Here is a 26,788-nt window from a genome sequence, read left to right as displayed (position 1 = left end):
TCCTGCTCCCCTTCCCACCGTTGACGCCCCAGGCATTAGAGTCACGTGTACTGCACGTGTGGCACCCATTTGATCACGTGATCAAAGCGGAGACGGAAGTGAAAGTGATGCGATTCGTTTGAAAAAGCTCCCAAATCCCTTGCGAGATACGTTTACTCGAAGCGCATTATTATAATACTATTGGCTTTGTTCAGCTTGAGCTGTCTCCCCTCTATTGCCTTATATCCTACTCTCTCAGCCCTCTGACTCCGTACATCAAAATGCCTGTTGTTGCTGGTCCTCCCGCAGCCGGTCCCTCGACCTTCGACAAGAGTATGTCAACATTCACCACGCCGATTATACTGCAATGAAGTGGATATACATTGTTAATACATGTGAGCTGACTTGGTATATAGTGAAAATGGGTGCCATGATGGGTTCCAGTATGTGACCATCTCAGGCTCAGCTATCTCCCGCAGATCTTCAACTAATCCGAGTCTGGTTATTTAGCTGTCGGTGGTATTATGGGCTTCATTGGTGGTACGTTTGATTTGAATCTAATAGATGGCATATGTGGAGCTACTTAGAAAGCTAACATGGTCCAGGAACTGTGGCCATCTTCCAGTACGGCGCTGGTCCCAACGGAGTTATGCGTACTCTGGGCAAGTACATGCTGGGTTCCGGTGCGACTTTTGGGTACGTATTGATACTACTTCTCTCGCACTGATATTATTGCTTTGTTGCTGGGCTTCGGCTGTCCTCGGTTATGTACAACTCATACTGATCCTATCCTTCTCCAGTCTGTTCATGTCCATCGGTAGCGTGATCCGTTCCGAGGGACCCCGTAACGACCTCTGGCTCCGTGCCCAAGGACCCCCGATGATCCTTCCTCGCCAGACCCCGCTGCGCTCGATGCGCCAATAAACTGGCCTTTGCCCCACCCGGGATGTCAGAGAGACATGCGACACGAACAAATCGAAGGGGATGTATTTTGTACGATATGAGCAGTTTATTTGAGCGGTTTCGATAAACTGAAAGGAGCAAGATCTGGAGAATGTGGGGTTCTGGAGAAATCAGGCCAGGTTGGATGTCCAAAAGCTATCCAGCTTCATGTAAATACTAGGTACCGGTCACGTCTGGGGTATACTACCTTATTTGGTGGATACCAGCAACCCAGGCGTTGTTGCAATGGTATTCTTGCTGTTTTTCCTGAGACATGGTGCTGTGGAGATATCACCTCATGAGGCTATAGTTCATGGATCTCGCAATACGTCAATCAGGATAATATATACGCCATTCACGTTTAATTCATAAACATTTTTTTGCTGGTCATTATCAATGTGTTCCGTATATTGTAATCGCATAGTGGTCTGATGTCATTCGAGATCAACGTTGTCAATTTCCAAGACTGTGTTAGCAAACTCCACATCAACCGAGGTATAGTCCGGTATATTGTTGTTCCACCATCTTTTTAACTGTAGAGTGTTAACACTACATGTGTGAACGTAAATATAATCGTTTACAATTTTCAGTCCGAAATCTAAATATGTGTTTAGAAAATCTATCAATAATGTACCTTCTTACATATCCACATACACAAGGTATGTACTACAGTCCAAGTGTAGTGTACATATGTATATGTACGTGGAAGAACATCCCTAACTTGATTCCATGGATACGTATGTAAATTCTATATGTATAAAGATTGCGGGCATAGGGTTAACGTGATCATCAATCAATTGATGCTGGAAGCCAGCATGGAATGTTGAACAGTACAATATTTGAAGGTCGAACGTTGAAATATATGTCTCTAAACAGACCTCTGGCACATACATACATCTCCACCGATCAGTCCGTCTGTACTTAATCTTTATATAAACTCCAAGGCTTCCATGGCTCCAGTGCTTCAAATCCATTGGGAATCATTGTTTAGTGAATTCCATTTGTAGTATGTTCAAATTTACAAATGTTGTTTTCTACCTAGTCCTTCAAGGTCCTGTTGTTTGCATGAAGAATCTGGAAAAGGCGGTGTCCACGAGCAGATCCCGCCAATCGCCAACACCTGCAGATAAAATGAGGACACCTTCTTCTACCAACTCGGGCTTCGGCATATGCCAGCTGATTGGGGCCCCGTGGACGTACAAGCACACTTGGGCACACTTCACCCAACCGCGTTATGCCACATCAAACAGAGCTCAGCCCAAGAACATGTGTACCCACAGATGAACGTCCGAACGTCTTTCTACACTTGGGGAGATCGCGATTTGAAAGCCAAATAGGGCCTGGGCTAAAGTCTGTACTGGTTGATCAGTCAAAGCCTCGAACCCCCCAGAGTTTCTTCATCCGCGTATCCAAATCACTAACTCGCTGTGTTGGGAAGGTGAAAAAGCCGATCGTCAGCGGTGGATTAGGCTTGAAAAGGGTTCCATGGGTCCCGCCAGGAACAGGCACATGACTCGCTCCTGAAAGCCCCCAATTCCCGCGGTGGATGTTTGCCAAGCCCAACTTCTACAACATGGAAAAAGCAAGCCCACAAGCCCACCTCGTGGTGGAGGAGTTCGGGTTACACCCGATTCAGGGCAAAAGCGACAAATTTTACAGCCAATCTCGGCTAAACCCGTGGTCGGCCAATCCACGTCGAGGTGTAGAACAAAGCCAGAGCAGCGAATCAAGATCATTCATCCCGTGGAGATCCGTGTTATCCGTTCCTGCGTTCATGACGCCAGGGGTAACACAGGTAATTTAACTACGTGAAAACACAAGCTGCCGCAGATGCAGCCCACTTTCCAGAGAAATCCTCAATTCAGGATCAGCGCTTACAGAAACATGACCCAAAAAACCCTAGTTCTATTTACTCCGTGACTCCGTGACTATGGGTCAATTGTTGTTGGCCCGGAAATGGGACTCATTCAACGGCTGTCTTGGGTCTTAGAGCTAGAACACCTATGGCATCATCCGTTAGGGGTCGGAAACTCCTCGGCTTACTTTTCTTCTACTCCGCAGTGCCAGCCCAAAAGGATAATTAAACTGGTAACCTATGGTTCCTTGGGATCTGAAGCCACTGGGCCCGCTTACAAAAATTGTTCCGAAACTTATCAGAGATTATCAACAAGTGATACCGTATTCAATACTTTCCCTCTGATGCGACAGGATGAAATTCCATCCCCCCGAAATCCCAAATCCCTCGCATGGAGTCCGTGCGAGTAACCCGATCCAGACCCTGGTGTACCTGACGCTAGTCCGTTAGTTAGGGTTTTTTTGATTGCTTGGGCTCCATCGTTCGATTTGGAACCGCCTAATTTCGGATAATCCCAGAATCGCGTGCCCCAGATTTGGTCCAATAGGATCGTCGGTCCATCCAGAGACAAAACAATAAAATGAAAATTCTAATTTGGCGCTAACTGTTCTCTAGGGCTCTAATGGCCCCCTTCCCCAGGTTGGCTCGTATTTAGACTGACATACCGCGCCCTGTCATACTTCACTCCTTCCCTTCCTCAGGACCTCATTCACCCCAGTCATTCTTTATACTGTCACTCGTTTATGCCATCTGGCCCCATCTGAGCCGCGCTCTATTCCACGTTCTTTACCCTGTATATTCTTTTTGAGTCCCGCTTGTTGCGCTCAAAATCAATTTACACCATAACGTGCCTTCAAATCCGCACTTGCCTCAATAACTCGCTGATCTAACCAATCACATCTCGCTGTGTACGACTTCAGTTCTCTCATACGAAACTACTTTCTCTGTCCATATCAATCCTATTCCAACAAAATGCAGATCAAGGCTTTTATCACTTCGTTCCTCTGCCTGGCTGCAGCCCAGTTCGCTGCCGCAGATGTGACTACTACCTCCACTTCGACCTTGACTGTCACGAAGACGCTGGTTCGCGTCCACTCGGTCACTTCCACCCCCAGTGTCAGCGCCAGTGCCAGCTTCGTTCCCAGCTCTAGCATGGCCAAGGTGACCTCGACACCTCTTGTTGCCTCATCTACCAAGACCGCTGCCGCTACCTCCGCCATCCACACTGGTGGTGCTATCAATGTCGCAGCTGGCATCCCGGCCGCTATGGTTGCTGGATCCTTTGCGCTGATTATGGGCGCGGCCCTATAATCGCAAATACGCATTGAAAACAACCGAGAATGTTCTCAGCGGCCCTTACCAAACCTCCATTGGTCAGACCCTGTGCCTGCTCGGTGACTCTCGCCGTTCATCTCCAGCAGAGCCGGGGTTACCTTCTATTTGATCTTATTTTCGATTCTTCACTTCACCCTTTTTATTAACGGCTCATGGTTCACTGGAGAACCCCATTCGGAGAGGAAACGGTTTTATGCACTTCAAATACCCCCTTTTAACGACTTTTTGGACACGAGATGATGTCTTCTTCTATCCCTGTTTTAAGGGCCCTTTTTTCAATTCTCTTGTTCATATTTGTGCCTGACGTACTGTTTTTGGGACATCAGCAAGGGCGTGTTTTACACAGAGTTGATATACTTCGCTGCATCAACACGCCAGCTCAAACCTTGAATCATTTCATCATCACCAAATGAAACCCTTTTTTCGCATATATTTCTCCATACTTTTGCAAAATAAATACCTAAATTCTAACTCACTCATCCTGTACCTGCATATGCCCGCTTCCAACTCCAGTTGAGACATGATTGAAAGCTTGGAATTAGGGCGAGAATTGAGTGACGAATATGACTTTTCTGTCGATATTGTGTATAGAGTTGACGTGACGAAGAACATGCCGATCTAACATTCCGATCTGATTGCCGTTGACTCCGAGGTCGACTGATAAACTCAAAAGCCGTGCGCGCCACGCGTGAGCATCCGTTTCGGGCAAAGTCGTTAGATCTGATCTTATCTTGCTCATAGATTATTTTTTTTCACACTTTTCTCCTTTAAATTCGTTCTTGAGCTTTTTTCCAAAGAGCTTTGACCCCAGGGCCGTCCTAGTCTCGGGGCATCCAATAATTAAGTCGCGCGTTGTTGACGCATCCACTCCGCGGGCTCCACAACGCGTCGCAAATCCCCCAATTCTCCAACGCCTTGTCCACCAAATAACCTAGGGAATCGAGGCGCGACTCGTTTGCCCCGCGAAAATCACTCGCAATGGACAACGAGATCCCCCTTCCACCGCCACGGCGCATGCGGCACCGATCACCGCGCAAAACTGTATCCGGCGATCTCCCCACCTCGCTTGCGTCGTCATTTCGCAAAGCACGCCGACTATCGCGCTTCGATGATCGCTCCAGTCAGCCGTCTAGTGACCCGGCTTTGTTCTCAAGTGATGACATCCCTGCGTCCGGACTGGAGAACTATAATGCGCCGATGACGGGGGCTGGGCGGAAGAGACGGTATCGCGGGACGTGGTGGGGGGAGCAAGTGGCTGATCCGAAGAGAAAGAGAGCGGATTTTAAGGAGAAGCGCCATGTGGATAGTGGTGTTTGGATGGGGAGTGATGAGTCGGGTGCTGACTCTCTTCTTCCTTCTGAGGATGGTCCTTGGGGGGAGGATCTCTTGAAGACGGTGCTTGATCCGAAGACTTCAAAGTCTACTCAGGGTCCCTCATTGCTGCTTCCTACTGGGAAGGCCGCGCCGCCGATCTTTCCTTTGCCTATACTGAAGGGACCGGAGGAGTCACAGGAACACCAGTTTGCGAGGTCTGTGGTTAATGATTGCTTGGAAAAGGGAAATGATACCGTTGATCTTGGGTATGGTTGTTCCTTTGATCTGAACCTGCGGGGTAGTTTTGCTTTGGTCTGATGCTGACATCGTGTCCAGGAACTTTAATTTGAGACATATTCCAACGGGTCTCCTTCGACCTTTACAGCATCTGACCAAGCTTCCCTCTGTGGAAGCGGCACCTTTGTCTGAGAATGTTTACTCTTCGCTGCAGCCTTTTCTCAGCATCTACCTTCCGGGAAATTCCCTGACCAAACTCCATAATGAGTTATTCGAACTGAGTGGCCTGAAAGTCCTCAGTGTGCGGAATAACGAACTTCATGAACTCCCCTACACAGTCCAGAAATTGGCGGCATTGGAGGTTCTGAACGTGGCCGTGAACAGACTCACTTATCTACCATGGGAGCTCCTACATCTCCTCAAACACGGCGAACTGAAACATTTCACCGCATATCCGAATCCGTTCCCGTCAATTGAAGAAGCCACCATTGTCAAATGGCACCGCGAGCCCGAAAAGAAGCCCATGAATCAAACTTACGATGAATACGAATCCGAAAAAGATGAACCTGAACATACTATTGAAACCCCTCGATTCGATACTTACGAGAGCTCCCCTCCAGCCGATGCCTGGACTACCATCCACGTAGCCACAGGGCCAATAACACGACTGGACATGGAAGGCCGTCCAATTGAAGAAACTGCCTTAAGCATGATACCATTATCAACCCAAATCCCCACCGCCCCCTCTTTGCGTGAAGTCGCCCTCCGAGCCATATGCAAACTCCCAGATCTCGAGCACGTCACCGACGAAGAGCTAGAAGATTTCCCTGCCCTGGTCATCCCATTGATGCAGCAGGTGAAGAAGATCCGCGCAGCAGGTGGGCAACAATGCTCTGTATGCCAGAAAGAGTATATCATCCCTCGGATGGAATGGCTCGAGTGGTGGGACTGTACACCTCATGAAAATGGCATGAAGCGAGCGCGAGCTTCGGAAGAGAAGCTTCGTCCTTTGCCGTTCAAGCGGTTTGGTTGTAGCTGGGGTTGTGTTCCGTGATTGGGTGTACATTCTCTTTTCTTTGCTATAAGCCTTTGTCTCGGTTTGTATTTATTAGAATTCGGTGTTTATATTTGTCATTTCCTGTGATGGGAGATTTGATGGAACTTGGTGTTGATGTATTTTATCGGGAAATATTCTTCTTATGAAGTCATTTCTGTGAGGTGATGATGCACCTCCCTGCCCAGGTGGGAACACTACGAATCCAGATGATTAAAAATCCACCTTCGTAGTACTGCAGCCGTAGTGATTAAGTTAAATTGGGTAGTGTATTTTCAGGTACCCTTGATGGATTTCCACACATAGGGATATGTTTCATTAATTGATTTGTAGGGTTGCTAGAAATATTCCCTGACCGTCAGGGAAGCATTTGCTCGGAATATTGAAGGCCCACGGGCTTTATTGGAACCGTAAAAAGTCCTTTGACTGAATGAGGACCATGTCTTGTGTCCTGGCTGATAGCTAGGTTCACTGAGCTGGAATCGGTGGTTTCGACTTGAGTCATTTGGGTATCTCCGCTGCGTGGGCAATCCGTAGATGTGTTGAAAAGACCTTGAGCTTTGGTGGCAGATCTTACCCCGAAGCACCTTTGAGATAAAATCAAGGCTTTTGCTTCTGAAAGGCTGTTGAAATCCCCAATCTTCGTGTGGACGGTCGTAATTCTGAAAACCTTGTCGCAGGGCATAGTAATACAGTGGTAATGGCCATGCCTGCTGATTCGAATCCTCACTTCAGACTCACGGCAACCTCAACCATTTTGACCCATCGGGTACGCGTCTCAGGAAGTTCAGCATCATCAGACACAGGAGCTTGACGCTTTCGTTTCTTCGCGGCCTTGGATGGCTCCTGGTCCTGGTCCTCGGCTGACTCATCTTTGGACTGGCGCTGCTGCTTTTGCATTTCCAGCTCCTTCTTTTCTTCGTCCTCGACAACGTCATCCACCACAAGTACACTACCGGTCTTCACTCGGACCACATACTCTGTGCCCTTCTCCTCGAACCATTTCCCGATCTTTAGGACCTTCTCGATCGCCCGTCCAGTGGCCTTGACGAAAATCTCCTCTCGCTTATCTGCAGCTTTGGCCAGTTCCGCAAGCTTCTGCTGTTCGGTTTTGCGTGTGTCTTCAAGGTCGATATTGGCCGTCGCGCGTTTCTCGGCGTGGCGGAGGAGTTTCTGGACGCGCTTCACGGCGCTCATAAAGGGTGTATTTGTTGAAACATAGATAATCTTTGGCACAGAGGTGCCTGCATAGGGAGAGGCCACTGGGGCATGGGGGATAGGACGTTTTTCAACTTTCGCGTCTGCAAGTACCGCGGTTAGTCTTCAAGCTAGATTCAGGGTTTGACGGCGGAGTATTGACATTTTGGTAGTTTAACAAGATCATTGTTCTTCTTTTCAAATTGAAGCTTTCGCTCCAACGGTCCTTTACCCATATTGAGGTCGATAGATGTTGAGAATGTGGGCGCTGGACCTGATCTTATCACTATTTTCTGCCAGGCGGTGTATTCACCAAGGTCCAGTAAGTGGGTCAAAATATTACATAATCAAAGTATCGTAACTAACTAACGTGAAGTCCGGTTGCGCCGACCCGGTTGAGCGAGCGACCCCACCAAACTTCGAAAAATCATTAATTTTGAACTACCACTAAAACCATCAAATAACTCAAAATTTTGCTAATAAACACGTGAAGGGCATCCAGGATATGTATGACCTTTTATCCCACAGCCAGAACATGTCACATGCCGCCGAACCGAAGGCATAGAAGGTAAAGTAGGCTCAACAACCGCTCTTGTAGATACCTCCGGCAAATATATATCTTTACCATTATCTTCATCCTCATAAACCACATCATCTTTACCACTCTCTAGACCCCCAAAGATACCTTTCTGGGTAGTAAACTTATGTATGGTATCTCGTTTTTTTGTCTGTTTCTTGTTGGTAGCCTCTAATTGGGTACAGCGATTCTGGAGAAAAATATGGTGGTGGACCACTTTGATAGTCATATCATAGGTCTTCTGAAGCTCTCTTTTTGTTGGTGAAGAGAGGATTGAAGAAGAAGATTCTAGACCTTTTTTGATCCGAGATTGTGATTTTGTGAATTTTGAGAGAGTCCAGAGAGTATTTGGATCACTATCACTGCCGGAAGAGAGTGGTCGCTGTGAGACAATATCGAGAGGAGGAAGGGAATCCAGGCGCACATTTAGCTTTTCCAAGACTTTATTAGCATCAAATGGTGCTAATCCAGTAGCTGAAAAGCTATTTTGTATAGTAGAAGTCTTAAAAGCACCAATTCTCGCATCAGCGATAAGTTCAAGAAAATCTTCCTTATCAATAGAGTTCACTCCATTCCGCATCAAGGTTGAAACCGCTCCTCCATAAAGCCTCTTCAAAACCGAAAAACAGCCCACATCCAAAGGTTGTAAAAGGTGGGAAGCATGAGGAAGCATACAGATTGCGATAATTTGGTTTTCTTCACAAAGTTGGTCAAATTCGGGGGTCAAATGACTCCCATGACCATCGAGGACCAGTAGGCAATATTTCCCCACTCTTGGCCCAATATTTGGGATAAAAAGATGTTTCAACCACCATAAACCAATTGTATTAGTAGTCCAGCCATTTTCACTCATAGTGAGACGTGCTCCTTCTTGATTTAAAAGAAGATAAGGGCGTAGATGCTCTGGAAACTTTTTTCCCTTGAAAATGAAGAGTGGAGGCATAATACTTCCAGAAGCTCGAATACACTCGATTATGGTTACCCACTCGCGATTTCCGGCTTGTAAAAGAGCTCTTTTCCCGTGGTATTCTGCAGAAGTGATAATCTTTTGTGTTGCGCCGATACCCATAGCAAAACCACTCTCATCAAAGTTAAAGATATCGTCCGAGACAATACCCCACTTTTCAATTGTTTTTTGCACCAAATCAAACCATGGTTTAATGATTCTAGGGTCTTCTGAAAGGGCTCTCTGATAGTCGTATTTGCGAGAGAATCGAGTAGAGAGATTTGGGCGTCGTTTGATAAATTCAGCAGGCCAATGATTACCCACAGTAGAGGGCGTAGTTTTTCGGGCATAAAGTAGCAGATTAGCCATATCTCGCAACATAGGCAAAGTAAGAGCTGCCCCTCTAGAATCCATATCCAGTAGCCATTTTTCAATCGATCCTTCCTCAATTTCGGTGAAAATAAAGCGATTGTGTCGCTTTTCAGTAGCAGATTCACGCCCATTAATCCGTGCCTTCAAAGTTGAGACAGGGATATCAAAGGATCGTGCAGCAGCCGCAGCAGAGGGATATTTACCATCTTTTATAGCTTTTATAGCTAATAAAAGACGACCCTCCTGCTCTATTAGCTTTTTTTTCTTATCGGAGCGCTCAGGGGGCATTCTTGTTATGGTTGAAGAAGACGTATTAATATGGAAGTGGATTTTTGGTGGGGTCGCTCGCTCAACCGGGTCGCCCGCGCAACCGGACTTCACGTTAGTAGTTATTTCACGGGCGAGTGGCGCACCTCAAACACCATAGTAAATACGATAACGTACTACTCATTATCTCAACAACAGTAACCTATGGGAGCTTTTCCTTGAAGTTTAGTTTTCTCAATGTGATACATAGACCCTTTGAGGAGTTTTGAGAATTCTTTTGCCTTGATGACTGGATTATGTATATTTATCAGTTCAAGGATGAAATTCTCGGTATCGTGGTAAAAGAAGAGTTTGATATATTTCAACCTGATATATGCTTCTGATACTCTTTGTCTGTGTCTATAGGCTAGTCTAGGAATATCTTAGGACTAGTTGTGTTGAGATATTAGGGTAGTAAATATCGCGTTTACTATGGTGTTCGGGGGTGCGCCACTCGCCCGTGAAATACGTTATTTAGAGCACTTGGTGAGTCATGGCAGCCTTGGATTTCAAGTTTTAATAATGGCACCATCTGAATGGCTCGAGCAGAATGGCATGCATGTGAATTTGAAACGTTAATCTTCTGCTCAAGAATGGGGTCCAAGTTGATACTGACAATGAGAAAGAACATCACTATGAGGAAGCCAGAACAAAGAACTGATCCAGTTTCGATTCTTCGAAACTCGCAGACTTTGTATTGTTCAAATGACTGAAATATCCGATACAAAGACTAACAAATCTTCAGGCTCTGTAATTTTTTACTGAACTTAGACTTCAAGGTTTCAGCCAACTTCATCTTTATGTATATGGAGATACTCGTCAGGTCAACAAAGATGAATCTCGGATTTTTCGCCAGAACTGCTTTCTTAATGACACTGAAGGTTGTTGCTATATTTGATGAAACATCTGAAATTGGAAAGTTGAGCCTCTGAATCGTGGTCTTGAAGCCATGCCACTATTTCTGATCATCAGAGATGCCAATTTCGGCTTCAATCAATGAACCAAGGACACTTCTTTCTTCTATGCGTAATTTCAAGGCCCGGGGTTCGTGAGCCCTTCCCCGAAGAAATCCCAGCGCCACTTCCTGCTCCTGTTCCAGGAGCCCACCACGAGCCCGCTCGCGCATCAGCTGGCCGAAAGCGTGCTGCTTCTGATCCGGCTCCCAATTCTGCTTCGCGTAGAAAGCTGGTAAGGCTTTATTTCCCAGGAGAGGCCGAGAAGATAGAGGTCAAGATGCCTGATCCCAGGAAGGCAGAGACTGAGCTCTATAAGGACGTTATCAAGAAGGCAGAGGCTGAGCTCGAGAAGGCAAAGATTAAGAAGGAAACGCCCAAGAAGGAAACGCCCAAGAAGGCAACACCCAAGAAGGCAACGCCCAAGAAGGCAACGCCCAAGGTAACAACGCCCAAAAAGGCAGAGACTAAGAAGAGAGTGACCAGAAAAACCGAAAACCAAAGAGGAGCTCATGAAGCTAGAGGCCAAAGACGCGGACATTGAAGAGGACTCTGCTCTACCCAAAAATGTGCCACAGTCTCATTTGCCAAAAGAAGAGCTCAAGAAGCCAGGCAGAGGGACAGGTAAAGGCAAAAGAGCTGCGCCAGAAAGCGAAAATGAAGAAGCGAAACGTCAAAAGCGCTGATAGCATGACTTTGGTTCTGTCTTTGTTCTCAAGGGTTCAATGTTTCAAATGTTGGTTGTTTTTATCTTATATTTAGTTCATAAGCGCGTTATGTACGTTGTCCTTGTTTTGTATTCGCTGTATACGTTCTGTCATCTGAATTATCCTCTTTACTACTAGTAGTATCCTCTTTACTGGTATGAACGATCAAATTTCTAAAAAATAAATTATTTTTACTCCGGGAATGCGGTAGAAATTACAATAGTCTGAGTCGTCTGACAATAGGTAAACACTGCGCCGGATTCTCATCCATTGTTTGAGGCTACATGATCCTAGATCCTGGTCAGGCAGAGCCCTGAAGGATTATAATTGTACCTAATTACAATAGATGATTAGCAGGACATAACCTTCACATCAAATGACTATCTCCTAGTGTCTAATAGGAAATTTGAAAATAATATGTGATCAAGTCTCATGTCCACCAGTCCTCTCACAGTCCCACGTCAACTGTCCAGTCATTCCAAAATAAAGTAAAGCCCGAAGATCACTCGAATACTAGACAATTGACTCAATGGTAGATTGTAATTTGTAGATGGAACAACCTGGATCATTGTTCCAACAAAAAGAATCACCAGTCCGATGGCTACGCCTTTTTTGCGTCTAAGAATATTGGCCATGTATGAAGCTATGTGTCTCATCACTTGTGACCCAGGAGGAGGGGGGAGCCATACCGAATAACAACGAACAGGAATCGTCGATGTTCTGGATCGCGGTGAATATATATGATGTTCATCCGCTAGAACTGCAGAAGTCTGTACTGGTTGTTCTTCATCATTCACCGATATGTCCTATTGTGGATCAAGAACGATACAGAAAGATTTCCACAAGCAACGCTGCGACAAGCCGGTGGCGTGCTGGAATCCGTTAATGCCTTGTCGATTCCCCACGAAGAAGCTCCTGAGGCAGACGCAAAGGCATTCGGTCGCCTCTTGGCACACCCGAAAGCGATGGATGGCCCACACTCCACTATTGTCATGGTACAGGTCGAAATCGAGACAAGTCTAGTAAGGGATTCTCGAGAAGGATCCGTCGCCGCGGAGAAGCGCTTCGCCGCACCACTCCCGGTCAACCTCCTCCACTTCCTAGCTCAAGATTGGGAAATCTACAAGTCGACCTAAAAGCAAACTGGAACGTCAATCTCAATCTCAATCCCGAACACCCGGAACATGGACTGAAGTCTTCGGTCCAGGCCCACGCACAAACGAGCCCGTCATGGCATACCACTACGCGAAATACGTCAACCAAGTCGCTGAAGCCGAGAAATGCGAATGACCACTCCCGCTCTACATGAATCTCTGGCAAAAGTACGTCGGCGACAACGGCGACAACAATATCCCCGTTGTGGTCGGCGGCGGGAATCCAGGCGATTACCCGTCGGGAGAAGGCACAAGCAACTTGCTCGATATTTGGCAGAAGTTTGCACCAGCGTTGAAGTTATCGCACCAGATGTCTACTTGAACGATTACAGTAGTTCCTGTCACAAATAACGACACCGGGATCAGGCGTTGTTTAATCCGAGCAGCGGAGTGATGAGTACGGTGCGAGGCGGATTTAGGCGGCGTATGGTTCGGATCAGGCTATGGGGGTTTCTCCTTTTGGAGATGATAAGCAAGTGCCCGGTAGGAATCCTTTTACGATGCGTTACGGTCTGCTGCAGTCTGTTGCTTCAATTGAGCTGGAGGCACAGACTAGTCCTGGGGCGCCTGTTGGGTTTTACTTTTGGGACTGATCTTTCGAAAACGTTTGACAGGTGCTGGGGTGGGTATGAGATGAGTATGAAGCGGTACTTTGTCTTTGAAAAGCCGGGTCCTGGTGCTGGGATGGTCATTCATCTTGGAGGGCCGAGGTTTCTGTTGATTGGGTGGGGATTCCAGGCGCGAGCACGGGCGTGGTCATTTAGTTTCACAGGATTCTTGAGTTTCCGGGAGAAGGTGGTGGACAAAGGGGAAGTACGGCTTCTGCGGGTGTTGAATGGGGATGAGGCGAGGAGTGGAAAGTTTGCGATGATGCCGAATGAGGATTCGGACTGCGGCGGGTTCCCGATCTGTATGACTATATCTGCTCGTACGAAATAGCGGAGTTGGAGGTTTACAGTTTCGATTGAGTAAACTAGATATGTCATTATGTGGCTTATTAATTAAACGGGGGTTAAAATGATCGACAAGTGCCGTTTTCAAAGTTTTCCCAGTTGCTGGATAAGGCAAGGCTATGCAGGCATCCGGTTAGCAATTCCGAGGCTACCATCACCTGCACGCGATCTCCGTTAGACCCGCAAAGACTGGAAAATGGAAAATGAAGATGAAAGGGAATAGTTTCGTCACGAAAGTCAAATTCAAACTCCCAACTCTTGCCGGGTGCCGGGCACAGCTTACAGCGCACATCGAACCCAAAAATCAATAATGGAACAGGTCCAATTCCCAATTCATCCCGGAACAGTAGTTTCACTCCAGCAATCTCCGAGTCAAAAAAAGCCTAGACCTTCTGATTCGGCGTATCGAGTTTAATATCCCAATCGCGGTGTTCACCCGAGAACCTCACACTTGGGATATAAGCGAGCCCCAGTTTCAGGGGCATGATGCCATGATCGCCGTCTAAGGTGATTAGCTCGCGGTCCTGATCTTAACAGGGTCGACTCCACTCATTAATCAAAACAAAAACCTTGAAGAAACCGACGATCAGATCTGGACTTTCATTGCGGAGCGAAGACCCACTAATCCAGATTGGGAAGGTCATTCTAATACCTGTTAACACCTGTTAACACCTGTTTAGTGACTGAGAGTACGGATAGTTCGGTCGCATATCCGGATCTTCACAAAAGTACTGTACATTTCAAATGCATCGAAGTATTCAAATCCTCGAGATGTCAGATTCATTGTGCTACCTGTCGATTTCCCATGTGAAACGATCCGATGATTGGGGCGGGGAATGACATTTTCGGTTCCATGGATCAATCAGCTAGTTGTGGTTGTTTATTGTGAAAAATGATGCGTGTCCAGGAACCTTTGTACCGTAGTCTGGGAGAAAGTCTACCTGTCAAAAGTTTTTTTTTTTTTTTTTTTTTCTTTTGGGTTGTCTTTGTGTAGTGGCGTTGCGAGGCTCCGGTCGATTGCGTGGTCCACCCCACACAGAATCAAAGACGTTATAGGCCCTGACGAATGACTTCACTTCAGCTGATCTATATTTGTATTTGTAGATCATGTGCATGACGAGTAATTGCCATCGGGGGCAATGTTACTGTATGGACGCGTGGGTGTGGGCATGGGTGTGGTGTATCCGCGAGTCCGCAAGACCGCGCGTAAGGCGTGTATAGCGTTTCAATCTCCTTTGACAGGGATGTGAAAATATGTCGAAGGTTTATCTCCGTACAAAGAAACCCATGGAATGTACTCGGATGCTTGGAGAGATCCCGGTGGACGGGGGACGGGGAAGAGGAGAAGCGAGCTGGAAAAGCGGCTTAGCGGCTTAGCGGCATGAGAAGTGGAGAATAGAAGGACCAACGGTTGACTTTTCCTCTTTTTGGCTCAATCCCGGCTGGATGCATTGGGTGGAGCTACCAGAAAGGCGAAACCCAAGAGTTTGTTAGGAATCATATCCACTAAAGTCCAGACTGGACTTCATAAACGTCTTTCCCCCTCAATCCACTCATTTTCCCACATTCCCTCTTTCGACCTTCCCTCTTCTCTTCCACTCTTCCCTTCCACTCTCTCCATATCCCTTTTTCTCTCTTTAACCCAACCTTCTTTTCTCCTTTATCCCTGTACCTTTGTCCTTTGCCTCGGTTGAGACAAATCTATTCATTCAGCCGCGTCTTAAATCACATTACATCTGCAAGGGACGTGTGAAAAGAAAAGCCATTCCAAGACATTTCAGCCGTCAAGCCACTCTATTCGCCACTTCCACTGTGGATTATGCACAGTGTAACTGAGATTTGATCCAGTGTCGCCTTTCCTTTGCTACACCTTGCTCAACGTCACGTCAACTTACACATCTTACCCCTCGTTCCTCGAGTGGTTAGATATCCCAGCCCGCTTGAAAATACTGTGGTGACTACTTATGTACCTGGTCTTGTCTGTTCTTTACTCTTCCCATAACTCCAATCCCAATCCAATATTTGCCCACCATGTCTGAATCGCCTCTCGACAATCCCAATGGCCGCGGCCTTACTTGGATCTTCGATCATTGTCTGCGTTACCCGGCTTCTTATGAGATCCCTCTCCGCACTATGTACACCATCAACTGCAACCCCGTCAAGAATCCCAAGGGCCCGGAAAAAGAGAATGCCTGGGAAAAGTCCCCACGCGACTCCAGCTCCGCCAAGTCATCTAGCTCAAGCGACTCCATCGATGCTAGCGCCGACTTTCGCTCGCAGCTCATCCACCAAATCTCTCGCCTGCCCTCGCAGCCCTGCAATCTACCCCCGGTCTTCCTTACTTCTTTCTTGCGCCGGGTCTGGACCCCCGAATTAGAAGATATCGATTTTCCCCAGGCTTTGACTTCCCTGGACTACCTGAAAGATCTGAATGGCCGCTGGCAGAAGGAGATGAGCAATGCCACCCATCGTCTGAACATCACGCGCAGTGATGCTGAGGACCCCGTGCACTCTGGCTTGGCCCTGAACTACCCCGGTGTCATGGCTTGGCTGGATAATATGAGTGCCAAAGGACGTACTATGGAGGCTTTGTACACTCAGATCTGGGTCGGTCTGCGTCGTTGGGTATGTTTTTAACTTTCTTCCCCACTATTCGTCCCACATTACTAATGTTTCTAACAGACTCTGATCAATGAAATGATCCTTGAACCCACTGACAAAGTCGCCCACATCGCCATGCTTAACACTCTCTTCCCGCCGGTCACGGATAAGACCATCACCCCAACCTCCCACTTGACCCCTCATATTCTCAAGGCGCAGCGGAACGGTTTCCTCAAATACATCAACGGTGTCGCCAAGAAAGGTCTTGAGGTTTTGACCCCAGTTCTCGAGCAGGGCGCTCCCGCGGGCGGGAAGACCAACTGGCCTATTATCTTCGACTCTCTCGACAAATATTTGACCATGGCCCAGGAGATGATCGATGAATGTGTCTTGATTCTCGAGCCAACCAATCTTGAGCAGGCTCAAGCTCCTCAGTCTCCCCACCGTCACAAGGGTCGCAAGGTTGATTCGGGAATCAGCTTTACTTCCGCCAGCAATCTTAACCTCTCTGAAGAATCCCCGGAGAAGCCTCTCCCCAACTTCCCCCTCCCCAGTCCCACACATCAGGCCAAGTCCGCTGGTTCGACTCTAGAACGCCTGGCCACTGAGCTCCGCCGACTGGGTTTCACCAAGAGCAAAAACCTGAAGAAAATGAAATCTACCACCACCTTGGGTACCCGTCCCAGCAGCCAAGACAGCTATGCCGAGACCTCATACTTTGAAATCGACGAGCAGAAGCGCCGCCGTCTAATTGGTGAAGCTACCAGCCGCCGCAAGAACTCACAGGCTTCAAATTCCAGCCTCCGTTCTCAGTGAGGTCACTCCTGGTCCGTCTGTCTTCTTGACACGACGTCTCTCTTAAGCGTGGACTCCGGATGTATCTTCTTTTTTTCTGCACAAGACTCGGCGTCTTTAACATGTACAAAGGGACCTTGCATATGGTCGGATACTTTTTCTTTTTTTTCCTCTCTGTGGAGTTATGGCGTATGGACATTGCATGGTATCGGAGGCAAAAAGTCGGCGCGTGGGAACGTTTTACTACGAAATTATGTCTTACGGATTACAAAAAACGGCAGCTAGCTGTCGCTCGGATTGAACCGGATTCAACTGAAAATCAAATAAAAATGAAAAGAAAATTACCATTGACTTCTATTAGTTCAGTAGATGAGGATAAAGATGAAGTAAACTGCACATGTTGCTCTATCGTTTGCCGTAGAAGCTGCGATAAGAGATAAGATGATAACCAGGTGTCCAGATCGTCATGTTTACCGTCGTTGCTAAATAAGGTGACTTTTTTTTAATCAATTACATATCTCTCTCCATTGAGACTTCATCACTTTCCAAGGGGCCCGGTCCCCCATACCTATACTTTGTTCCTTCCCGGCAGGATGCGGACCAAATCCATCCTGTCATGGCGTTGGTACGCCGCCATCGCAGCCACATTACCAGCCTGGATAGCAAATGCTAGCCCATCTGTCAATGTTGCTCTCCAAGCATCATTCGATGCATCCCCATATCTTGTGGAGCTTCTGTAAGCTAAGAGCCCTCGGTGTCAACAAAGACTAATGTGTGCTAGTGAATCCGCCGCAGAGGAAAACGCCACATCATACTTCCCTTTACTCGATCGGATCGCCGGCGGAGCCTTTGAAGATGCCGCTACTGAGAAGGAGCTCTACGATCGCTTCTTACAGGTCGTTCATGAAGATGGACACCTCCGCACCCCCGAAGCTCTCTCCTCCTTTAAATTGTCGCTTGCGGTTCGATCCTCTGCGCCGCGCATTCAGGCCCATTACCAGTTCTACAATACTTCTGTTCAGCATTCGTTGATGGTGGCTCAGGATGCGGTTTGTCCGGTTTGGGTTCATACCGATGGGAAGCAATACTGTTCTTCGGCTATGGAGCGCGCGCAGCAGGATGTCCAGGGAGAATTGTATGTGAATGGATATTGATCTGTGGAATGGTGGCTAACTTGAGTTCTGACACAGAGACCCTAGAGAACTTCCCTTCGATCGAGTCTTTGGCGATGCATCACTACCCCCGGCTGTACTTTATGCGGACATCTCCGCGCCCATGTTTAAGGAATTCCACGAGACGTTGACCGATATGGCGAAAGAAGGTCAGATTTCATACCGTGTGCGTTACCGGCCGCCACAGCACTGGGTCTCTCGTCCTTTGTTTGTCCCTGGATATGGTGTGGAACTGGCTTTGAAGCGTACGGATTATATTGTGATCGACGATCGGGATGCTGAGCAGCGAGGCGGCGAGGAGAAGCTGGCAGACTCTTTGGACGAGTTGAAGGAGGATGCTCCGGATGACTTGCGACCTCTCTCTGCATCGGAGGTTTCAAGGCTGGGTTGGAACACTGCAGCCTACGTTCTGGACAGCGAGAACCCACTTGATACATTGATTAAGCTTTCTCAGAACTTCCCCAAGTACTCATCTGTTGTGGCTGCTCACAATGCTACTGTTCCACTCAAGAGGGAAATTCGCGCTAACCGGGCACGACTGATTGCCGCTGGTGCTAATGCTATGTGGATTAACGGTGTCCAGATTGACCAGCGCCAGATTGATGCTTTCTCTCTCCTCGATCACCTTCGTCGGGAGCGTAAGTTGATTGAGAAATTCCAGGCCTTGGATTTGTCTGCCCAGGATACCGTGAAGCTTCTCTCACACCCTGTCCTGGCGGAGGCGCAAGCAGAGAATGATGCCCAGCGATACGACTACCGAGACGAACTGGAGGGTGGCGAGGTTATTATTTGGATGAACAATCTTGAGAAGGACTCAAGGTACCAGGAATGGCCCGGTGAGCTGAAAGCATATATCCAAAATGCCTACCCCGGCCAGTTACCGCCTGTAGCCCGCGACTTGCAAAATGTGGTGGTTCCTGTTGATTTGTCAAAGTCAGAGGATATGCTGCTGGTCCTCCAGCAAATTCTCACATTCATTAAGCGTGGTATTCCTGTGCGATTCGGATTGGTGCCCACTGCGTCGTCACCAGAGTCTATCGCGCAGCTCAAAGTGGCGCACTATCTTCAGGACACTTTTGGACTCTCAGCTTTTATTCAGTACTTGGAGGAGGTGAGTTTCTATTCTATTTTGCTCCGACTGGTCCTGATATCAATCTTTTAGTCTGCCTCAAAAGCGAAGGCAGGGAACCCGGATAAATCCGTGTTCGCCTCTGTCATCAAGGAGCGAACGCCACGTACGGACAAGGAAGTCATGTCTCTGGAAGAAGTGCAAAAGCACGAACATTACAGCGCTATCGCAGATCGTGCATGCAGCTATCAGAGCCGTCTGAGCCTTAATGTTGATGAGCCTCATTTCCTGGTCAATGGAATTCCAATCTCCCGCGAAGGGAACTGGATGCAGGAGATGAGTATGCAGATCGGCAGAGACTTGAAGCTAGTTCAGCAGGGTATCGTTGAAGGAGTCTTTGAAGAGAACGCCTGGCTACCAGCCTTCTTCTTGGCGACATCATTTGAGAGACGTAACACTTTCTTGATGCCTGAAGACCCCAAGAGTGTACACATCGTGGACCTTTCTACGTTTTCTGGGTCTGATTCAGAAGTCTTGGCTAATATGCCTCGTATTCCATCTGAAAAGTGTGCATTGGATAGTGTCAACATCATTGCTGTGGCAAACTTCAATTCTGGAGAGGGATTGAAGATGTTGACCGATCTACTGAGCTTCCGAAAGGAGCATGAAGAAGTTGAGATTCTCCTGCTACACAAAGGCAATTTCGACTCTGAGGGATCCAATATTGATAAAATCCAGAAGGCGCTTGTTGCGGGTGGCCTCGACCAACTGCTGGCTGTTCTTAGCTCACTGGATGTGTCGTTCTCGGAACTGGACAGCAAAAAGACCCTTGGTGATCGCCGAGACTTTATTAAGAAGCTTGGCTTCTGGAACTCTGATGGTGTTGTCGTCAATGGAAGAGTAGTCGCCATGCTAGAATACAATATCGGTGTGAGCGAGCTAGCTCAAGTCGTTGCATATGAAAACAGCAAGCGCATCGAACCAGTTGCAAAGGCTGCGAAGAATCTCAAATTGGACTCGAAATTCTCTACACCATTTGACTTTGCCAAGCTTACTTCTTTGATTTCTTTATCGGCGGCGGCTGATATCCCCGAGGGAATGTTCGAAAACACCCCCGACTATAGACTGGATGTGTCGGATAATTGGAGGACAGATCATTCTGTGATCACCATTTCCAACTCTGACGATCCTGCAATCAATGTTGTGGTTGTTCTCGACCCTGCATCTGAGATGGCTCAAAGATGGCTACCTATACTCAAAGTCCTGTCTGAATTGGCTGGAGTCCAGCTGAAGATCTTCCTAAACCCCAAAGAGGAAATCAAGGAGCTCCCCGTCAAGCGATTCTATCGCTATGTTCTAGAATCTGAGCCCACGTTTACCAGTGATGGTGCCCTGTCGCGCCCCCAAGCTTCTTTCTCGGGAGTGCCCGTCGAAGCGTTGCTTACACTGGGCATGGACGTGCCTACTTCATGGCTTGTTGCTCCCCAGGACTCCATCCATGATTTGGATAACATCAAGCTGAGCTCGCTCAAAAGTGACACGAATGTTGATGCTATCTATGCCCTGGAGCATATCTTGATCGAGGGCCATTCCCGCGATCTTACCACCAAGACTCCACCGCGTGGTGTCCAGCTCATACTGGGTACCAAGGAAAACCCTCACTTTGCTGATACCCTCATCATGGCCAATCTCGGTTACTTCCAGTTCAAAGCACAGCCCGGTCTTTGGCAAATCAACCTCAAGCCCGGTCGCAGCGAGAAGCTCTTCGACCTCGAAGACATCGGTAGCTCCGGATATCACGAGCAACCCGGAGAGCAAGTCCACGAAGTCGCCCTGCTATCATTCCAGGGTCGCACTCTCTTCCCTCGTCTGTCCCGGAAACCAGGATATGAAACCGAAGATGTCCTAGAAACAGGCCAACAAGGATCAGCCATGGGTCTAGTATCAAAGGGACTCAACTTCGCTTCCGGTGTCCTTTCCAGCGTTGGCGTCGGCTCCAAGTCTGAAAAACATGCCGACATCAACATCTTCTCCGTGGCAAGTGGTCACCTCTACGAGCGCATGCTCAACATCATGATGGTCTCCGTCATGCGACACACCAAACACACTGTTAAATTCTGGTTCATCGAACAATTCCTCTCCCCATCCTTCCGCACCCTCCTCCCCCATCTCGCCGCCGAATACGGCTTCTCCTACGAAATGGTCACATACAAATGGCCACACTGGCTCCGCGCCCAAACCGAGAAACAGCGCGAAATCTGGGGCTACAAGATACTCTTCTTAGATGTCCTCTTCCCCCTCTCCCTGGAAAAAGTCATCTTCGTAGACGCAGACCAAATTGTCCGAACAGACATGTACGACCTCGTCACTCACGATCTTCAAGGCGCCCCATACGGCTTCACACCAATGGGCGACTCCCGTACCGAAATGGAAGGCTTCCGCTTCTGGAAACAGGGCTATTGGAACACATATCTCCGTGGGAAACCGTATCATATCTCGGCTCTGTATGTTGTCGATCTCAACCGCTTCAGGGAACTGGCGGCTGGTGATCGATTGCGAGGCCAGTATCAGATGCTCTCGGCTGATCCGAATAGTCTCAGTAATCTGGATCAGGATCTGCCTAATCATATGCAGCATCATATTCCTATTCATAGTCTACCGCAGGAGTGGTTGTGGTGTGAGACTTGGTGTGCTGATGAGGATTTGCAGTCGGCGAAGACTATTGATTTGTGTAACAACCCGTTGACTAAGGAGCCTAAATTGGAGAGAGCGAGGAGACAAGTTCCTGAGTGGACGGTTTATGATGATGAGATTGCTGCGCTGGCGAAGAGGGTTGCTGAGGAGAAGGTTGAGTTTGTGCATGACGAGGAGGGTGATGATGTTGAAGACGAAGGGAAAGATGAGCTATAGATGGATAGCATCCTTCAGCCTCTCGAGATTTTTTTGGTATAAGAGTTACCACAGTGAAAAGCGTTCTTGTTCAATATTGCTTAGAACAATCATAGGCTAATGCATATTATCATTGTTACATGTACATCATCACATCCACATAACCCCCTTAAATCGCATTCACCGGAACCAGCCTGTTACTCTGTGATGATAGATTTCCGCTTCTTCTTCTTGTGAGAATCAGTAGATGTTCGCTCTTCACCAGCATCCGTAGACTTGCGACTTTTCTTCTTCGACTTGGGTGTGGCGGTATTTTCAGCTTCAGCTTCAACATCGACAACTGAGCTCTTGTGTTTCTTGCTCTTTTTATCCTTCTCCTTAAGACTCTCGATTGGGATGCTTCCCTCAATCGCAGCCACAAGCGCATTAGATTCCCTTCGCTCTCGACGCTCTCTTTTCCTCTTTTCTTTTTCGGCCTTTTTGGTCGCCTTTTGTTCGGCCTTTTGTGCTGCCTTATCCTCGGCGTCTGAGGAAAGAGGACTTGATGGCTCAGCGGGTTCATTCAACTCGAGGTGCTTCTTCTTTGGTGGGTTTGCGGGGCTGCTTGGTGTGGAGGTAGCGGGAGAGCGGATTTCGTGTTTGTGTTCAGCCTGAGAGTCCTGCTCGGTGGTCGGCTGGGAAGTTGGTGCCTCTTCTGAAGCTGGTGTCTGGGTAGCATCGGCAAATATACCAAGACCGTTGATGGGTGCGGATGTCTCGATTTTGTCCTTGGGGTTGTCGTCGTCTTCGTCGTCGTCACCGACCAAGTATGCGCTTTTCGGCGTAACGGATCCTGATCCCCATCGAGTACGCTTGTTGGCAGCCTCGACGGGATCATACACGGCATCTGGGTTACCGGTGGCACGCATGACCTCTACGGATCTTCGAATCTTGCGCCATTTGTCCGCGCATTGTTGGCGCGATCGCACATTTCCCATGTCATCGCTAATGACACCCCATCTGAGGTGCTTCTCCGGTAACTCATACATGTCCTTTCCAGCAGTATCACGATCGATATTATAGGCTGAGATCCAGATCTTCTGGATTGCGTCCATCAGAGAACGTAATTCCTCCTCAGACCATTTGCCTCGGTTCATCTTCCCGCGATGTTCCAGCTGGTTCTTCCAGCGCTGCGTCACATCGTCGTCGCTGCGACCGAGAAGCTTGGCAACGTACGCCCATCTGCCTGGATGTTGGGTCATAAGAGTGACGAGCTCTTTATCTTGTTCTGGAGTCCATTCGTGTGGTTTCTGCATTGAATCCTGGAAGTGTCGTCGCATGAACCGGTACAAAGATCGCCGGTCTCGATCGGGGACGAGGTCGTAAATTTGGGTCCAGAATTCGGTCTTAGTGCACACGTCTGCTGGGCACGGCCACTCGCCGCCTTCACGCTCGGAATGCTGGACCATTTCGTCAAATTTCTTGTGATCTGTGAACCCATGGAGGTTACAGAAATTGACCTTGAATGTCTCCAGTGCCGACACTTCTTCTTTGACGAAGAAGCCTACTTTCATGTTGTTCTTTCCACCGATGCGAGACCCGCGGATCTTCTTCACTTTCCCTGTGCTGGTGGTTTCAGTGTTGGCCTCTGATGTAGCGTCTTGAGGGGGGCTATCCGCGTCATTCTCTGTAGATTTTTGAGGCGCCTTTGTCGCAACAGATTCAGATTGAGGCAGCTCATCTTCTACAGGGTTGACCGAAGGATCGCCGTTCTCCAACTCATTGCCAGTCGAACGGTGCTTGTGCTTCTTCTGCTTCTTGTGACTCGATTCGGAACTTCGCTTTCGCTTCTTCTCATGGGGTGATTCTTCGAGGGTCGGAGAGGGGGTCCGACTATTTGGATCTGGCACGGCAGAGGAGTCCTTGTTCTTGGACGTGCGCGACTTCTTACGCTTCTTTACGTCCATTTCGGATTTGATTTTGGGCGATTGATCAACTTGAAACGATTACAGTAAGTATGGGTATGACCATGGAATAAGAAAATCCATACAAACCTTCCATATTGGCTTCATCCATTTCTTGAGACGGAGCCAGTTTCGTGTTGCGTCTAGAGGATCAAGTCGAATCACGCGAATCAAAAATTAGGCTCGGACTGGCAAAATTGTACACCGCCATGTGAGGGGCCGCATTGACTTGGATGTTAAATGCAGGCACGGTTACATGCATGTCAATCCATTACATACTTCCAGAAGTTCATTATATGCCAATTGCATCTTGGAATGGTTTATCTATATACAATATTAAACAAGTGATAGCCTTGTCCAGGCAACAAGGGCTATACAAGTAATTTTCCTTAAATATTCAATATTTATGCATTCAGCCTAGCCTGGCTGAGTCCGGGTATGCCTAGTAGCCTACCATGCCTTAATTGAGGCTTCATTGGGCAGCTGTATTGCCCTTCGCAGGTGGCATTCAGGCATGGCTGGCGCCATTATCATGCATGCCTTAATGGCTTCGAGATCGGTAAGGTGGGGAAGATTGGAAAAGCGATAGATCATCTCAGCCAATTCGCTGCTTACGTCTCACCCAGACTTCCTTGTCATCATTTGGAGTCTCCGCGGTCGATGGAGGCTCTCGCAAGTCTATCTCCCAGATTTTGAGGTTATAGTTGCCTCGGTCTCCCTTGCCAGTGAAAAGGTCGAAGGACCAGCCATGTTTGGGACACGTCAGTCCGGTGCTGAGTTTGATACCGAAATCCTCGATATCGAACAATTTACCCTGCGAGAGAGGGAAGGACGAGTGTGGGCATTGCTTATTTGAATGGTCAGTGTGCGTTCCAACTTTCATGGATTGTAAACGCCTACATGATCAACGGCATGGACTTTTCCTTTATATTTGAACACCAGAACTTGATCCTTCAAATCAATTGAGGAATCCAGATCTGCTTCTTCTGGAGCCTTGGGGTCTGACGATCCATCCTTGGGAATGTTGAAGGCTTTGCATTTCGGGGCCATCCGATAGCCGTCGTCATTCTCGAGTTCCGGTAGTGCGGATACAAGGCCAATTCGGTGCCAGGCCTTAGCGGCCCGTTGTTGGTGAAAGGGATTCATATCCTTTCATTTGGTGTGACCGGTATTTGAAGGTTGATAACTTGCCTTCCGGGTACCTGAATCCGACTCAATTGCCGTTGAGATTACGTAACGGTTCCAAGATGCCAGGGATCACTATAGAATCCAATCTCGACCTAGTTGTTCAAATGCTTCTGTCCAAAATTACGTTATTACTTCACATTCTGTGTTCTCGGTGAATATCAGGATTATTGCATAAGAATGTTGAATCGACATTGAAGTCTTCAATCATGAAAATAAGTCATAATTTCTTGAATGGAATAGAATGCTTGATGCAGAAATTACTGTACATGTTGCTCATGGTATACCAGGAAAAAACACCTTTCCGAAACCTTGAATCCAGACTCCTCAAACCAGACCATTCATGAGCTCTCATCAAGCTAATTTCATGGACCGAAGGATTTTGGTAACCAGCTTCTTTTGATCCGCAGGGTTCAGATTGTGCTCATCTGTTGCTTGCAAGCACCGTCCGACGGCAATCGTAGCATTGGTCTCAATATCCCCAGCATTCGAGCAGTCCACCCAGACTTTTCCATTGCGTCCAACGGCCATTTCAAATCCTCCAATACTCTCAAGCTTCTTTCCAAGCTCAGTAAGAACAGTAAGTCCATCAATAGCATCTTCGTCAGAAGAAGAGGAGCTGGCTCGAAGCAATCGCATAGCCATACCCGTTGAAATATCAAACACCATGCCACCGTTCAAAGGACCCATACCACCCGGGTCTGACTTTCCAGTTGCTGGGTGAACGCAGGTAATTTCGACCTCAGCGCCAGCGCCAAGGCCCACGGACAAAACTCGTGCGTAGACCAAATCGCCCCCCTTCAGCTGTGGCCTTGTCTTTTTTGTTGCGCCCTCAAATGACAGCTGACCAAGGAGTGCTTGTGCGGTGTGCGGTGTGATCATACAGTGGAAGAAGTCGACGCTGGAGTGGTGAACCTGTGCGACGACCAGATCGTTGACTGCGGGCATATAGCGGCGATTGGGGAAGGAGAGAAGCGAGACAGTATTTCGCTTGGCATCAGTTGTCAAGAGACCAGCGGTTGTTGCTGTGATAACATGGTTTGATGATGAAGGCTTCGCGGAAGGTTGTGATAGCAGGCGGAGGCCGGGGCCTACTTTAAGAGGATTGGACGAGTTTGGGAGTTGATCATTGGGCACTTGATCGCCAGGAAGCAGGAAAAGTGGGGTCGACATGATGTCAATCAGGTATCTGGGAGCTTCCCAAGTTCTGTTGACAGAGGAGAAGAAGGGAAATTGGTGACTTAAGTAATGGA

The 26,788-nt window shown here is 47.9% G+C and overlaps 12 protein-coding genes across 12 annotated transcripts; 8 read left to right on the top strand and 4 right to left on the bottom strand.

Moving 5' to 3' along the window:
* Positions 1–260: 260 nt before the first annotated feature.
* Positions 261–903, top strand: N7520_008631 (MGR2/ROMO1 family protein; the record flags this gene model as incomplete). The annotated part of the gene is made up of 5 exons (XM_057142565.1): positions 261–312; positions 396–422; positions 490–519; positions 585–675; positions 780–903. 5 exons carry the CDS (start codon positions 261–263, stop codon positions 901–903), a joined length of 324 nt encoding a protein of 107 aa, XP_056991853.1.
* A 2,845-nt stretch (positions 904–3,748) lies between these two features.
* On the top strand, positions 3,749–4,087 carry N7520_008630 (uncharacterized protein; the record flags this gene model as incomplete). The annotated part of the gene is made up of 1 exon (XM_057142564.1): positions 3,749–4,087. The coding sequence occupies one exon, from the start codon at positions 3,749–3,751 to the stop codon at positions 4,085–4,087; it is 339 nt and encodes a 112-aa protein (XP_056991852.1).
* A 1,002-nt stretch (positions 4,088–5,089) lies between these two features.
* Positions 5,090–6,716, top strand: N7520_008629 (leucine-rich repeat domain-containing protein; the record flags this gene model as incomplete). Its single annotated transcript, XM_057142563.1, has 2 exons — positions 5,090–5,691; positions 5,762–6,716. The coding sequence occupies 2 exons, from the start codon at positions 5,090–5,092 to the stop codon at positions 6,714–6,716; spliced, it is 1,557 nt and encodes a 518-aa protein (XP_056991851.1).
* A 726-nt stretch (positions 6,717–7,442) lies between these two features.
* On the bottom strand, positions 7,443–8,149 carry N7520_008628 (ribonuclease P subunit p20 family protein; the record flags this gene model as incomplete). Its single annotated transcript, XM_057142562.1, has 2 exons — positions 7,443–8,017; positions 8,077–8,149. The coding sequence occupies 2 exons, from the start codon at positions 8,147–8,149 to the stop codon at positions 7,443–7,445; spliced, it is 648 nt and encodes a 215-aa protein (XP_056991850.1).
* A 2,961-nt stretch (positions 8,150–11,110) lies between these two features.
* On the top strand, positions 11,111–11,611 carry N7520_008627 (uncharacterized protein; the record flags this gene model as incomplete). Its single annotated transcript, XM_057142561.1, has 1 exon — positions 11,111–11,611. The coding sequence occupies one exon, from the start codon at positions 11,111–11,113 to the stop codon at positions 11,609–11,611; it is 501 nt and encodes a 166-aa protein (XP_056991849.1).
* Positions 11,612–12,575: 964 nt separating this feature from the next.
* Positions 12,576–12,910, top strand: N7520_008626 (uncharacterized protein; the record flags this gene model as incomplete). Its single annotated transcript, XM_057142560.1, has 2 exons — positions 12,576–12,585; positions 12,621–12,910. 2 exons carry the CDS (start codon positions 12,576–12,578, stop codon positions 12,908–12,910), a joined length of 300 nt encoding a protein of 99 aa, XP_056991848.1.
* Positions 12,911–13,428: 518 nt separating this feature from the next.
* Positions 13,429–13,867, top strand: N7520_008625 (uncharacterized protein; the record flags this gene model as incomplete). Its single annotated transcript, XM_057142559.1, has 2 exons — positions 13,429–13,502; positions 13,543–13,867. The coding sequence occupies 2 exons, from the start codon at positions 13,429–13,431 to the stop codon at positions 13,865–13,867; spliced, it is 399 nt and encodes a 132-aa protein (XP_056991847.1).
* Positions 13,868–15,912: 2,045 nt separating this feature from the next.
* Positions 15,913–17,298, top strand: N7520_008624 (uncharacterized protein; the record flags this gene model as incomplete). Its single annotated transcript, XM_057142558.1, has 2 exons — positions 15,913–16,506; positions 16,564–17,298. The coding sequence occupies 2 exons, from the start codon at positions 15,913–15,915 to the stop codon at positions 17,296–17,298; spliced, it is 1,329 nt and encodes a 442-aa protein (XP_056991846.1).
* A 530-nt stretch (positions 17,299–17,828) lies between these two features.
* On the top strand, positions 17,829–22,428 carry N7520_008623 (putative UDP-glucose:glycoprotein glucosyltransferase; the record flags this gene model as incomplete). Its single annotated transcript, XM_057142557.1, has 4 exons — positions 17,829–18,013; positions 18,059–18,412; positions 18,468–19,560; positions 19,612–22,428. Coding segments are annotated over 4 exons (4,449 nt in total), but the record flags the coding sequence as incomplete, so codon positions are not given.
* A 176-nt stretch (positions 22,429–22,604) lies between these two features.
* Positions 22,605–24,353, bottom strand: N7520_008622 (MYB DNA-binding domain protein; the record flags this gene model as incomplete). The annotated part of the gene is made up of 1 exon (XM_057142556.1): positions 22,605–24,353. The coding sequence occupies one exon, from the start codon at positions 24,351–24,353 to the stop codon at positions 22,605–22,607; it is 1,749 nt and encodes a 582-aa protein (XP_056991844.1).
* Positions 24,354–24,945: 592 nt separating this feature from the next.
* N7520_008621 (Rieske (2Fe-2S) protein) lies at positions 24,946–25,496 on the bottom strand (the record flags this gene model as incomplete). Its single annotated transcript, XM_057142555.1, has 2 exons — positions 24,946–25,197; positions 25,251–25,496. The coding sequence occupies 2 exons, from the start codon at positions 25,494–25,496 to the stop codon at positions 24,946–24,948; spliced, it is 498 nt and encodes a 165-aa protein (XP_056991843.1).
* Positions 25,497–25,889: 393 nt separating this feature from the next.
* On the bottom strand, positions 25,890–26,708 carry N7520_008620 (exosome non-catalytic core subunit RRP40; the record flags this gene model as incomplete). Its single annotated transcript, XM_057142554.1, has 1 exon — positions 25,890–26,708. The coding sequence occupies one exon, from the start codon at positions 26,706–26,708 to the stop codon at positions 25,890–25,892; it is 819 nt and encodes a 272-aa protein (XP_056991842.1).
* Between the last annotated feature and the right edge of the window lie 80 nt (positions 26,709–26,788).

The sequence above is a fragment of the Penicillium odoratum genome (assembly GCF_028828045.1).
Source record: "Penicillium odoratum strain IBT 22623 chromosome Unknown utg000006l_segment0_segment0, whole genome shotgun sequence".
In the NCBI taxonomy this organism is placed as follows: domain Eukaryota; kingdom Fungi; phylum Ascomycota; class Eurotiomycetes; order Eurotiales; family Aspergillaceae; genus Penicillium; species Penicillium odoratum.
The sequence above is the reverse complement of the archived record's forward strand: the minus strand, read 5'-3'. Positions and strand labels throughout refer to the sequence as shown.